The sequence below is a fragment of the Varroa jacobsoni genome, unplaced genomic scaffold (assembly GCF_002532875.2).
Source record: "Varroa jacobsoni isolate VJ856 unplaced genomic scaffold, vjacob_1.0 contig03633, whole genome shotgun sequence".
Lineage (NCBI taxonomy): Eukaryota > Metazoa > Arthropoda > Arachnida > Mesostigmata > Varroidae > Varroa > Varroa jacobsoni.
In genome coordinates, this window is record NW_019215057.1 from 1 (window position 1) to 13,833 (window position 13,833).

A 13,833-nucleotide genomic window follows, 5' to 3' on the forward strand; every position below is an offset into this window, starting at 1 on the left:
ATGTAAAGTGAAGTTCAATTCAATCAGCAAAAAACTTCTCAGATAAACTACGCCTAAACTACGGCGATGATAGACAAAGAATACTATCTACGAAATATCGAATAAAGTGCAAATGTATATGAGAGAAAGCATAAGCAGTTGAATGTTTAACAAATTGTTTTTTTTTAGAACAAAGTCGTCGTGCAAGGATACGCGCGTGGTATAGTATCTTTTCAAAGCTGTGACGTCGAGGGCATTTTGAAGACGGTTAACATTTCGAGTGTAGCCAACGGTTTGCCCAAAAAAACAAAAAAATAATGTTAACACTCATATAAGTATAAAAAAAAAAACAGTCCGTTGTACTCGTTTAAATTAACCTGAAACATGCAATGAGCTTTTGAAATCGTATTAAATATACGGCAAATTTAATTAGCTAGGAAATATTGTGTTCGTACTCCACAGATCCAACAGTTAGTTGTAACTAGCACAAATATAAAAGCTATTTATTGCTAATTCTACCAACTGCCACTACTACCTCGTATGGATCCCATTCTACTTACCGGAGAATGCTTTTCTACTTATAAAACGGTCACAATTATTGTGTGAACTTCATCGTTAAAGCTATTCCTAACGTACTGTCAGGTGTTCCCCGTACTACAAATAAAACTGAAGTAATAAAACGACCGGCAAATCCGTTAATAGAGTTCCCAAAAATTAACGTATACGTGAGTGCAGCCAGACCGAGATCAGCTATGAGAATGATGGTAAATAAGCCCCATCGGACACTCCCATAAGGAAACAAGCAGTCGGGACACCAGTTATAGACGTGCTCAGAGTGAGCATCAGAAGGGCAGCCCACTGGAGGACAAAACCTGTACGTGCAAAATGTAGCTCTGGTATTGGGAAACTCTTGACCACAGTTATACATTAGTGCAAATGTATTTTGACCAACGAAAGTCTATTGATAATGATCCTAATCCACGTGCACTTCATAGCACAGCTGTACCCTAAAATCTTTTACGAAGCCGTACCGTATAGTTAGATTAGGAAAAAAGTATCATAGGGTACAAATGTATACTCGTTCTGTTTTTATTTCTTTCTTTGACCGACGTGCCTACCAATTGTCATTACACCTATTGTAGAGAGTGGTTTGCTTTCAACAATAAGCCAGCTACTCCTCGAAAAAGCAGATCGCCGACGCAATACGTGTGAAAGCACCACGTTGAGGTTTTGCTGCCGAGTCGCTTGTCAGCAGCGTAGCCCACGGCAACCTATGAGCGGACGGTCAGAAAGCTTTCGAAAACAATTTTTTTTTTTAAATTTAAGGCGCTGTTATAACAGCGTGATCTGTTTAATCATGCTTTTGCAAGCGTAAACGATTCTGCCAAGCTATTTTTAGGCCAGTTCACTTAAAGCGGACTATTATCACTATCGCCATTAGCTTATGCCTTACTCATAAAGGCGGGAAATTTCGAAGGTATGTGTATTACACGAGTCTTTTACAAGAATGAATTGTATTTCTTAACAACACAACTCGAGCTCTAATAGCGGAACGTAAAATGAACTTCAATCATTGGAACACGTGCCGATAGTTCGCCTGCGCTTGTAAGTGCGGTAAATACCTTCATACTTCATAAATTATAAGTACTACCTGACAAAAGGCTGTTATTGTTACAAATATGGCTGCAAAAGATAACGTGTCGATGAAACATGTAACGGTCAGCAGAGAACGTAAGGCTTCAAAATATGTTTTGGGCTTTTGGGGGACGTTTGGTTTCCTCTCTGCAACGGCTTTCGTTATGTCTTCTGAAAGAAAAGCGCTCATTTACAAAAGATGCGTTATTCGTATAATGTAATACATAATATACAAGATCTTAAAGAAACAAATAGCATGCTTCAAGTTAGAAAAAAATGGGTCAAAATATAGGAAAAACCTTGAGATAACGGTAACGCAAGAATCTCAACGCAAACAACAGATCCGGTTTCATCAACTACTGAAGATATAGCGGAAGAGCATCTGCTGCGCCTTTCCGTCGAAGGTCCGTCCATATTGCCCAGTTGCTGAACGGAGGCGGACGAAGCTGACGGTGCAAGATTGCCGTCTTCGATTGCGTTTGATGGCACACCCGGTTCCTCCTTAATTGAAGTCAATTCATGCTTTAGCTTGTCTTCTTCTTCTGCAACATTTTGTTAGATAAACATCAAAACTGCTAACTCAGTTCCTTGTATAAGCTCTGACAGAGAACAAGTACGAGTACGCAGATATGGGCTCTTAACAGTACCTTTTTGTTAATCTGCGATAAAACTATATACGACCGGAGAGCACTTTGACGAGGAGTCATAACTGACAATGCGCTCAAGCTGATTGGCTGTATTAGAAACTGTGGAATCCCTTGAAATACTTACACAGCCAATAAAAGAGCCCGCAGAAGGGAAAGCACAAGCCAAGCTTGTATCCTTATGCCGTATGTATCCACCAATGAACTCATGTTTTTTATGGCCAAACCAATGGCAGTTGTGTGCAGAGACACTGTGCTCAATAGGAGACGACTGCCACGCGTTCCATATTGGATATACAGCAGGCATGTACAACGATGAGATTGTTGTCGATAGACCTATGTAGACGCAGAACGAAGATAAGCGTTCGTCCATTGAAACAGATATTGTACGCTCGTATCAATTTTTCTCCGTTCGGATGAAATTGATCGAAACGAACCACAAAAAACGTATAGTGTTTAGGTATTGTGATACTTCCGTAGTAATGATTATTGTAATGAAAGTGTCAAATCATGCCGCCATACCAGTAGCTCGTTTGTCGAAGAGGACTACAGAGGACTTATGTAGCTGCAGGTAAAATATCCCGCCTGAACGCTTGTCAGTGTCAAGGGATCCCGCACAAAATAGCAGAGAACTAACGACAGTTAGTACTCTAGTGCTAGGTATAACCATGTGTGAGAACCACTGCTCTACGATTGGTGCTGAAATCAATTACGCCAGAAATTAGCATTAGGTGTTAAAATATTTGAGTTTTCATCAAAAATATCCCTAAAAATAAATCGTTCGTTCTTGGCTAATAGTTTTGGTTTAGTTGTCGCATACAAAGAAATACGCGAAAGACTGCGTAGCGCTATCAGTCCTGTTGTTGTTATTGTTATTTTACGAGTAGATTTTTCTCACTCGCTTAAAAGATAAAAGTGGCAAAAGAAAATGACAAAAATTCATCCAGTTACTGATGTGCTAGGAAATTGTTTACATGATATATTTTTAAACGTATCACTATTTATATCACTACAATTCAGTAAGTGACATGGTTTAATCTCTACATGTTAAAATTAGTTGATAGGTATTCAATAAATTCTAAGCTTGCAATTTCTTCAATTTTGCTGACTTTTTATAACCTTCATCTTCAAGTTAGACCTATCAACCTTCAACTCAGACATTCTCTTTAATAGATGACTTTTATTACTAAAACTTTCTGCTCATTTAATACAAGTACCTATATTGAAAACCCATGCCTCCATTGTCATGCCAAGACGTCTTGAGAACGTTCTAATAGTTGTCGCCGAAGAGAGACGCACCACAATTTTTTTTTAAAAAACCGACAATTTCCACCAATTCTATGAAATTATGTCTATAAGTGCTACGATAGTGAATGTATTACATACACAGCCCTACAATCTATACGAAAAAAAAAGGAGTGTATCAGCTTGTCAATGTTTAGACGCCATATAGAACGTTGATTGACAAAAATTTTACGTTATAGGCGAAGGCAGAACCAACTTACCTATTATGGGAACATCCTTTTTTCGTAACGGGTAAATCCTTAAAAATTTCGCTTGCTCAGCAACTACATCTTTTCGCAAATTCAGTAGTTTCAAGGCTTGTCCCTTGTACACTCGTCTTGATTCTAACTCAGAGCTTCAATAACTTCTGGTCAACCGTGTTACTGGCACCCCTCTAGGTGGATAACATTCATGTCATTGTTAGCTTTTAAAACATTTTTACTTAAAAACCAAGATCGGTAAACATATAATCGCAAAATATTTTGAAAGGTTTACTGGTTATTTACGAATTTTTATTTAAAAATATATCCCATGAAATAATAATACAAATAGACATCCATATAATTTGAACGATTTGTTTGAAATAGACAGATGCTGAATTCATTCGGTAATAGCATTGTGGTATTTTTATGCATTGCAATAGCTAATTGCTACTTACCTGCGACTTGCACAAAGAAACTCCGTACGGCGAATGGCCAAGAGGCCTCTTCGCGAGTGAGTAGAAAATCTCGAAACAAACGGATGAATATGAAACCATTGACGCGTACTGAGGTTGTCATATACATAGTCGTAGAACCTAACAAAATCATCGTCCACCAGGATTCCCACGAATCTAGGCCGTAGCGTTCGACAATGTTCAAGTGGACAAAATTTCGGGGTTTATTTAGTTTCTGCCCAGTCCTTAAGTCCATTCAAACAGATCAGTTCCTGGTGCTCGCCAAGAGAGATTGGAATATTGGTCAAATTTCCCGCATCTTTTCCAGCAGCTAGCTTAACAGTAGGTAGTCCGGTGCAATAAAATTTTGTCTCTCCGGAAATAGGCTCCCGAAATCTGTAAGTGGCAATAAAAATTCATGTGTCGATTGTAAATTAACAAAGTTCGTGAGTCTCAGTGATTATTCTTCAATCGGCACTCTAAGTAGCAGAAGAGGTTCAACGCTGTTTCGTAGGAGAACGAAATTCGTAGGCGTTACCTAGCGCTTTGGCAGCAGAATAGAGAAAGATTACTTAAATAACACAGTTTGATGTCGTTTGCCCTCTGTGCTTTCAGGAAAGGATGCGTTACATTTCAATAATAATCCTATCAGCATTTTCCTTATGCTCAAAATACCCCTCAACGATTACCGTGTCGTCTTATAGTTCGGCCACTTCTAGAGGGAAACCGTCAATTCATCGTGTCGCTTCGCAAATTCAAGCGGCTTGCATTCTATAAAGAGGTGATATATTTAGCGGAAAGAGGGGAAGATATGTTTGTGCAGGTGGCTATAAGTCTTTTTTTCTTCTTTCGTCTAAGAAATTGGCCTTCGGGCTCGAATTATCTACATTAGCAAAAAGAAATCGAAGAGGATGCGAACAAGTGTTACCTGTCGCTTGTTCATGGCGTACATATACTAAGTTACACTCATTTTAGATTACCAACTACTAGTTGCGTCTTCATTGAGGCTAGCCACATAGCCCATGCAGCTTCGACCGTAACAAAAAAATGACGAGTAAAAACTTGCTGTTAGCATTATTTGTTGTTGTTGTTGTTGTTATTATTATAGATTGTAAGGCGTGCACGATTTTAGCGGGACCTTCTCGTCTAGATACAAAATAGGAATTATAGGTATAGATAAACTAATATATTTGTTTAGCAGAGTAACGCGCTGAAGATAGTATAAAGATCCGAAATATCTATGACTACAAAAATATATTCTACAACGATATCACAAATTTCAAGTCGAATAAGGATCATCGAATAAGAATAAAAACATTCGTCTGAGTGTCTTTATTCTCAAAAACAAGCAGATCAAAATTTATTTAGACTTCAAAGATAAGTTGTATTCAATTTGGCATGATTAAAGTTTCCTTCCTAACTTGTGCAAGCTCCATAATATTTAACATTACGCCAGACTATATAAACAAGGCGTCATACCAAAAACTGGCGATTTTTTAGGGCAAAGCGTTCACCATATTACTACAAATGACATTTGATTCTCATTTAGGACATTTTTACTTTACTAAAATAGTACACATTCAACCTGAACACTGACCGGAACCTAACAAATGGTTCACCTTAACCACGAACGGTGCCGATACATTATTTTTTGATCTCAAGCGAAAACCTGCTCTCCAAGTCCTTATTAGATGTATCCGCATTTTACTATACACAGATCGGTTTAGTCCAGACAAAAACTCTTTTGCCGTTTGGGCTCTCGCCGTGATACTCATATGCGGGCGTTTTTCTGTCTCTACCATTGTCCTACCTACATTTTCCCGCCAAAATCGTATTACTACCACTACCGTGGACCAGTTTGTCCGTCTTCAAAGTGGCCGTATCTGGTGACAGAATAACATAAGTATTTTCCCCTTGGAAGACTTTGGGGTTAAAAAAAAGAACTGTACGAAAAAGTTGCGCACGTTCTTTCTAGCATGCATAAAATCGATTGATTCTACGAAAAGCATGTAGTCGGAGTGTACGGTGTACCGTCTGACGAACCCCCGAATGCTGCTATCGGGCGTATTATTCGAAATGTTTAGAGCAGCACAATGCCTGAACCCGACTATTTGTTAGTAAGCTCGAGCACATTCTGTTAGCTTACGTTAGGGTAGCGGATATGATAAGCGGGTCTATTTACATCGCACGGTCACTACAGTGTCTCTATACGCACAAATTTAATAGTTGCCACGTCAAACGCACAAAAAATCTATATATAGAATGTACGTAATCGAAAAAAATTTTCTCTTGTCCCATGTTATGGGATTATTTTATGTTCAAAAAAATGATCACTGGTCTAATTTAATACCGATAATAGGCTACTGAGACGAAAACTAACAATTATCTGATTTTACGCTATTGCGCTTTTCAAATCTTCCGATGTCGTTGCTTTTCTGGAATAGGTTGAATTTAGAGATATCTCGACAACAACAAAAAATACTGGCGTCAGAACCGTGTGTTTGATAGGGCGTTGTCGTCCTGAAAGATCCTCGTTAAGATATCCTTTTACACGACGATGATGGTGCTTTGTGCTGTTCGAACAAAATTATCACGTTCACGAAGATCCTTCCGAACGCGAGGTAAAGCAAAATCTTGAAGCATATTCAAGTAATTGGCACCAGTCCACCGCCATTGTCCAGAACGAGACACAAATACATTACTATTACTCCTGAGGAAGTTATGCTATGCAACGTTTACAGTCGCCTAGTAAGTGCAATTATACCAGTTAGTCATGTTAATTAATCTTTAAACGATCTTTTCTGGTAACTGTGTTTACAGTTTAACAGTGATAAATGTATGAAAACTGTAACTACATTTTTCAACTACCATTTGGGCCTGGATCATCTTTATTGACAGCATATTGAAACACAACAAATCTACTTCGTTTGAAAATTCGATGCGTATTTTATTTGCTGTTAACGGCTCATCAGCTTTTCCACCATAACTTGTTAATAGTTTTTCTTTGCTGAGTAAGCCGTTGACGTTCTTTGTTCATGCCATGGAAGCAGCGTTCGCTTCTTTATCCGTTTCGAACCTTTGTTTTATCAAATTTATTGTGCGTTGTATGGGTAGATATGCCGATATTTTTATGCCTCCAGAGGCATTTTAAATTCTCTTTGTTCAGGGAGGAATTTCGATACATAGTTTATATTCCAAATTACTTACAAGGAGGGCAATCAAAAAAATCCGAACCCGTTAAACCGTGTGTATTTTTTTAGTACAATGGCACAAAAGATCTCAATGGTTGAGTGCTGGCGCTGCAAATGCAACTACCTCAGTAAGAATAATCTAGAAAAATCACCTCTTTGCTTCCATGCACGTCAACGAATTTGCCATCCACACGTATAAAAATCTATGTGCGTACGAAAGCAGTACTTGTCGATACCCTTCCTTTTTTTGACAGCCGCTTTTACAAGTCCTAATGGTTCAAATATAATTCCCACAGTCAACAGACTCTGTTCAGGCGAAGTAAAGTTGTGCAGCGGTTTCGCACAACGTTCATTCTTAAGTTTCCTTCTTATTGTGTTCGGCGCAAAAAGGTTGAGTAGTTCCCACGGGCTACCCACAAACAACTTTACGTGGTTAAAGTTTTACGTCGGGTACTGCTGTTAGACGCTGCTTTAGACGGCTGGCGGCACGAAACGAAATCTGTTTAGCCTTGCTTTCAAGCCTAACTTTTCTACCGCTCACAAGCGTCGCTGTTGAGCATCACCTCGAGGTCCTGGACGAGCCATCTGGAGGGATCGAGCAGAATAGGAAATTACCATTCTTCTGATTTTCTGGGATCATTTCGGTAGTCGAAATGTTCAAAGTATACAATGTAGAATATTATTCTTGTATGTTAGGCGTACTGTTTTTTTATTGCCTACACATTATCTTTCAGTGCTTTACGAGCTTCCGCAACTGCTGTGCATTCGTCTGCATTATCGCGCTTAATCTCATTAGTCGTGCCCTGTTTGAAACAATCGACGATAGAATTGGCTACATCACGTATTGTCATTTTGGGGCGTAGAACGACTCGAAATCGTACAAACTTAAAATCTGGGGAACGTAAGAGCTGCCGACATCACCAGATTCTGTTTTTTTCCGAACCGTAATTCAAAAGCAGCGACGAGATTGCGCGTTGTCGTTGAATCATCGCGCACTGTGGGTATGTGTGGGTCACCTTCCCGCCCATACCCGAGAAGCTCTTAAGGAGTTAACGATATCTGTTTCTCCTTTCGGCATTGTCTCATCATCATTATGAGTACCACTAATATATTCTGCCAGTATGAGCAGCAGCTTCCATCCGAATCTATTAAATACCGGCGTTATGATTTTTGAGGCTATTCTCCCTGTCTGAGGGTTCTCCAGTACGCGGTACAGACTGCACTAACTCGAGTTAATGCGCTGCACGTGTTTCAATCTGTCGCAAAGTCAATGTTATTTTTTTCGCTTCTGTTCGTCCTTTCTATAGCATATGCTCAAAGAAATCCCATATTGAGCTGACAGGAAACACATTATCCACGTTCTGTTTTATCCTAAGCTTCCGTAATCACAATAACCCATTATGTCCCACAATACCCACGAAGTCGTTTGTGTCGAGCTTTTCATCCGCTATGGCCGTTAGGCATACCATCAAACGGCTGGCTCCCAGTATGAAACGAGGTGGATCTATGCCCGGGTTCGAATTTAGATTACAACGTGTCATTAAGATTAGTACGCAATCATATATATACATTACCGACTAATCCATCCTTTAACGTACTGGGGTGCACTTCACTCGCATAAAGAACTGTACCGGCAGCAAGCGTTTTTCCTAAAGGCCCCCTTGTCCAGCGCCTTCGTAAAACTTCGATGAAATGCATCAGTGCCTTTATCTTCGAAAATAGAAACGTGAGCATTGAGCGCTGATTTCCGAACTGAGCGATAGCTTGGCTTTAAACGCGTTATTCTGTGAGGGAACTTGATTAGCTCATACCTGTAAATAACCGAATATTTTACGCAAATACTTGTCGAACTTCGTCCAATAATGTCGTGGCGTTTGAATTCACGCACGCCCGTCCGTATGCCAGTTTGCACTAATAAAACGCTGAAGAACTTGCTACGTTAATAGTGATTAAATTTTGAAGACACCAAACAATAAAAAAAAAATCAAATACGAGGGAAAATTTTGCAAAAAGTAAATTATCTTCCAAAAGCAGCAATACATCAACTAACTCTTAGTAACTTACTGCCACCGCAACTTACATGCCACAGCTATTTAGACTCTAGGTAGTGGATGCTCCAAAGTACCCTAGATATTTTCGATTTTAGGTCGAAAATTACATTATCATTGCATCAGCCGACCCTCCAAAATATCCAAAACCAAATCAGCATTGCAGTAGAAGACTTTCCGCAGTGCACTGGTTGCCTAATGTATTATGTTGCGTTGGCACACTGCATTAGAGTTACAATCAGGATCAACACCAGGGAAACGACAGACGGTCTTACTAACATTCTTTGTAAAAACTCCAAGGTATAATTATTACATCGAGGTAACTCAACCTTGCACTTGCTTGTAAAATATAGTAATCCTATTCTATGACAATAATATTTCAAAGTTTTCGCTTCTATTAATTGGTAATATTTTTCGCCGGGTTGGCATGAAAGAAATTTAGCGTATCAGAAGGCAATCAGCACGACACTCAATTTACCATCACAACAAGTTGCAAGGTAAAAGTTACAATACGTACTCTGCGGAAGTACGATGTGTTTCATCCCTTCTATGACAATACAGCAGATAATGATAATATGGGCTAAAGGAACATTCATTTTTAAAAAAACGCTAAAAATCTTCTATGAGAATGTAAAACACCAGTTTCAAAAGCTGCTGTTATTTTTTTTTGTCAAATTTTTGTAACACACGCAAAACCTGCAACCTCTCACCTGTGCGTTAAATGCGATTGCATGAGAACACATCGTTATACTGGTAGCACCAATTTGACACTGAGAACATTTTTGCAAGCTTTTTTATTCATGTAAATTTAGCATGTGTCATTGACCGGGCTTGAGAAGGTCACCATTCTTAAGTTAGCAAGTTAGTTCAATGTAAAATGACTAAATTACGAATTACCAAATAGCTGCTCCGTACCGACAACATGTCTGATGTTTTTTGTGCATTTTTGTATATAAACTGAGAGTAGCAGCTTTACTTTATGCTCGCTTACACACTCGCAGATAACATGTGAATTTAAATCACACACAACTGTGCGAACGAAAGCATGATTTTTTTTTGAAACGCTCAAAGTAGAGCCGGTCCAGATGAGGAACTGAAAGAGCACTCCACCATCTGAAACAACTTACGCTTTTTTTTCGAAGTAAAGTTTCTCAATTTCAATACGTGTGTGCAATAGTGCCGCCGCTTGGCTTTTGAATATACAACAAATGGGCAGAGAAAAAAGTTTGCTCTTACCCTACGATACTGTTTCGACACCTAGGAGTAAAGATACGCTGCCATGCCTAAGCGAGTGTTATTGAAGTTATAAACGGCTTCACCGATATAATCAGGTGATGTCATTCAACATTAAAATAGGTTTCGGGATGGCTGCAGCATTATAACATTAACTCGGGCATGCACTCCACGTCTGAGGTAAGCCTGCTCTCGGTTCCGCACCTGCTCACTGTCTCTCATGGGCATTCGAATCTTCCTTATAACGAGACCTTTGACAACTATCTAGAAAAATTATATTCTTAATTATGCGTTAATTTTTCATACTAATAATAACTATGGTTAATAACGCTCCAATGACTACTACACCTGCCTAACGTTACCGAACTAAACTTTATCAGCGAGCTCTACTTGACAAGTAAAACGTACCCACTCATAATACGAACGCTGATATAATTATTCTTCGTGTTAAGAGAATCCTACTGAGTCTTAGTTTTTTTCTTTTGGAAATAGCAAGAATGTCTCATACATAAGCTGAGCTTTTTGTGCAATAGGTATTCAACTTTTTCAATCCTTTGCACTCGAATGTGCCCATAGTTCTACTAAATCCTGCATTTTTTTTATTCTTTCCCTAAATCCTGTAGTTGGCTATGTTCATCTATGAATGAGCAGTAAACGTGCCGCAACACGTGCATTGATACGCCTTTGTTCAGAACGAACCGTCAGAACGAACCTTTCGAAAATGAATTGACTGGCATTTACCCCTTCGTAGATAAAAGCAGCCACCATACTTTCTGCCATGAAAAAGATTACCTCTTAGACCGATATCGTTACTGATGAGAATTAGATCTATGGACTTCTCCGAGAAAAATGTTTTCGTTGCTGAATACATCACTTGAAAGACATCATCAGTTAATCTGAAATGCCATAGCCAGCGCCTCTCCTAAACTTCCCTCTCGCTGGCCTTTCAACCTTCCTTTTACTACTCGGCGGATGTCGCTAACATTTTCTGCACTTAAAAAAAATCACTTACATGTAATATCATTTCTCCATTTAAATAGAATTCCCTTTCGAATTACGACCATCAAATGGTCATCATTACGGCTTCTCCTCACTTCGTCACGACAAATGCTGGCATAAGTGCTTAAGAAAGCCAGTGCTAAGTTCCGCTGCAGCGATGCTGTTCATACGCCAAACAACCGCATTCGCCATTGTGTCTTCTTCGCTTCTGGTCCAACTTATCTTAAGCCGTAAGTTCGCCAATAATTTTGTGCCTCAATTCAATTTAATCATATAGAGCCGATTATATAAGTAAAATGTGAGACATTTACAGTCTATTTGCTAGAAAATAAACTATCGGGACAGGGGATGAATCAGAAATTGCTGCTTAGTAAAACTTCCGAGTAGATCTCTCTGTCTGTGAGCTCGTTTGGGCATGAAGTCCTACCCCAGTATCTAGTAACCATTGCTAAAACAAATGCATACTGTGAATAAAGCTCTTATTAAAGGTGTGAGTAGATATTCTGCCACTATTGTTAATAATTTTGTCGAATTTATATAATACACCTTGAAGTGTGAAGTGTGATATGGAAATATTTGTATATACTTAAATATATACACTAATGCCCACACCTACCAAGTGGTTTGGTCGAGAACTGATGACTTGTTGGTTATATTTCTATTTCCAATCACAGAATGTGTGTACAATGGACGTTTGTACAATAACGCCGAGCAGCTACCTTCGAAAGACCCCTGTGAATTCTGTATGTGCTATCATGACAACGTTCTATGCTTATCGCAGCCATGTCCACCCCCCGCTGTAGGATGCCAGGAGATTATCATCAACGGCTTCTGCTGCCCACTTTACAACTGTGGTAATATCCTCTTTTTATGTAACTACCAGCAATAGCGCGCGTTACACTATTTCAATTCCCGATTAAGTTTTCATGCTACAATTCTAATGATAGTTAGATGGAGAATTGATTCCATTTATTTTTTTACTGAACTTAATATTTACGATTTGGTTATTACCGAATGGTTTATTCAACTGGAATTTTTTATCTTGATGCTAGACCGCCATAGTGGATAGGCAAAATTTTATCTAGTTTTCAAAGGTAAAGATATATTTTCAATGACCGGACTGCTCGTCTGATTTTTCACAGGCCCTTCCGAAATAAACCTGTTTGCAAAGAACGTATCGGTTTTGAAGGCACCAGCGAATTCCCTTGCCGCAGCAGGCCAACTAGATCTGTCAGATCGCAGTGATCCCCGTAGCGATTCGAAGCAACATAGTCTGCCACTGCCTTTACTTAGGGCGACGAAGCCTTAGGGCCGATAAGTGTCGGGACTAAAACTTAACAAACGATTATTATGCATGGAATATCACGTATAACTGCTATATTTTAACACCAATGTTTTTAACTTTTTTCTGTCGTTTTTGTTTTTAGGAGCAGTTGTTTTTTAGTTATTTTATCTAGTAACTTGACTATTAGTTGAAGGCGCAATATTGGGCGCAGAATTAGTTGCGGCTAAGTGGCCTAACAGGGCTGGGTTAGTTGGCGTCAAACATTGTTTGCCTAAAGCTTGTCACATAATCCAACAAAACAAACAACATAATATCCTATTTCAAATTCGCTACAAACAATGAGGAACTGAAGTCGTATTCTGTACATTAAAAACATATTACACGCTCGGCTGTGATTTACCTAACTCGTAAATAACCCAATACAATAGATGTGTTTTCCTCACCGTGTACAAAATGATCTTTGGCTGGACGGTTCGTACCACCTATTGGTGACATCGTCAGCGCATACTTTTTAACTTAATTAAACTAAGTTGAGAGCGAACTGCTACGATTGTACTAGCGGAAAATCAAGTTAAGTGTTAGCCATTCCATTATGGCGATAAAGAAAATTGTCACCAACTTTGTTTTAACCTGATGTTCTTCAGGCTTCTAGTTTCACATCTTGCTATAATTGCGTTCCGGCCACGGCTGTTGATATCAACGAATAAAACGGTTCTCAACGGTTTACCATTCGCTAAGACCGACTGCAATGAAGACATGCCGAATTTACCAAACGGTATTTTATAGCGAAACTACCCAAAAAAACCACAGAAATTATTTACAGGAATATCAGGAAAGCGCTCTCGCTACTCAATCAAGTGCATCTTTCAACCAAATATCC

General features: G+C 39.0%; 2 protein-coding genes and 1 long non-coding RNA gene across 4 annotated transcripts; 1 reads left to right on the forward strand and 2 right to left on the reverse strand.

The window, feature by feature from the left end:
- Positions 1 to 1,039: 1,039 nt before the first annotated feature.
- LOC111272860 (uncharacterized) lies at positions 1,040 to 3,895 on the reverse strand. The gene is made up of 3 exons (XM_086973416.1): positions 3,764 to 3,895; positions 2,781 to 2,957; positions 1,040 to 2,594 (listed from the first exon to the last, which is right to left on the reverse strand). The coding sequence occupies exons 2-3, from the start codon at positions 2,926 to 2,928 to the stop codon at positions 2,269 to 2,271; spliced, it is 474 nt and encodes a 157-aa protein (XP_086829542.1). The 5' UTR covers positions 2,929 to 2,957; positions 3,764 to 3,895; the 3' UTR covers positions 1,040 to 2,268.
- Positions 3,896 to 5,518: 1,623 nt separating this feature from the next.
- On the reverse strand, positions 5,519 to 9,416 carry LOC111272864 (uncharacterized). The gene is made up of 2 exons (XR_002687766.1): positions 8,963 to 9,416; positions 5,519 to 6,830 (listed from the first exon to the last, which is right to left on the reverse strand). It is a non-coding gene; the product is annotated as an uncharacterized LOC111272864 (long non-coding RNA).
- On the forward strand, positions 6,815 to 13,766 carry LOC111272863 (uncharacterized). Of its 2 annotated transcripts, none has more exons than XM_022854509.2 (4): positions 6,815 to 6,945; positions 11,710 to 11,898; positions 12,343 to 12,522; positions 12,811 to 13,766. In XM_022854509.2, exons 1-4 carry the CDS (start codon positions 6,924 to 6,926, stop codon positions 12,975 to 12,977), a joined length of 558 nt encoding a protein of 185 aa, XP_022710244.1. In that variant the 5' UTR covers positions 6,815 to 6,923; the 3' UTR covers positions 12,978 to 13,766. The 2 variants fall into 2 exon arrangements, with proteins under 2 accessions (XP_022710244.1, XP_022710245.1); XM_022854510.2 differs by having other exon boundaries at positions 12,343 to 12,519.
- Positions 13,767 to 13,833: the final 67 nt, after the last annotated feature.

What these genes read in the sequence shown, in the direction of transcription:
- LOC111272860 (XM_086973416.1), bottom strand. Translation starts at nt 2,928, where the DNA reads ATGGTTATACCTAGCACTAGAGTACTAACTGTCGTTAGTTCTCTGCTA. An exon ending in CTTCGACAAACGAGCTACTG is followed by an intron (nt 2,595 to 2,780) that starts GTATGGCGGCAT and finishes GCGTCTACATAG; the next exon opens with GTCTATCGACAACAATCTCA.
- LOC111272863 (XM_022854509.2), top strand. Translation starts at nt 6,924, where the DNA reads ATGCAACGTTTACAGTCGCCTA. An exon ending in GCAACGTTTACAGTCGCCTA is followed by an intron (nt 6,946 to 11,709) that starts GTAAGTGCAATT and finishes CCATTTAAATAG; the next exon opens with AATTCCCTTTCGAATTACGA. An exon ending in CTGCCCACTTTACAACTGTG is followed by an intron (nt 12,523 to 12,810) that starts GTAATATCCTCT and finishes GATTTTTCACAG; the next exon opens with GCCCTTCCGAAATAAACCTG.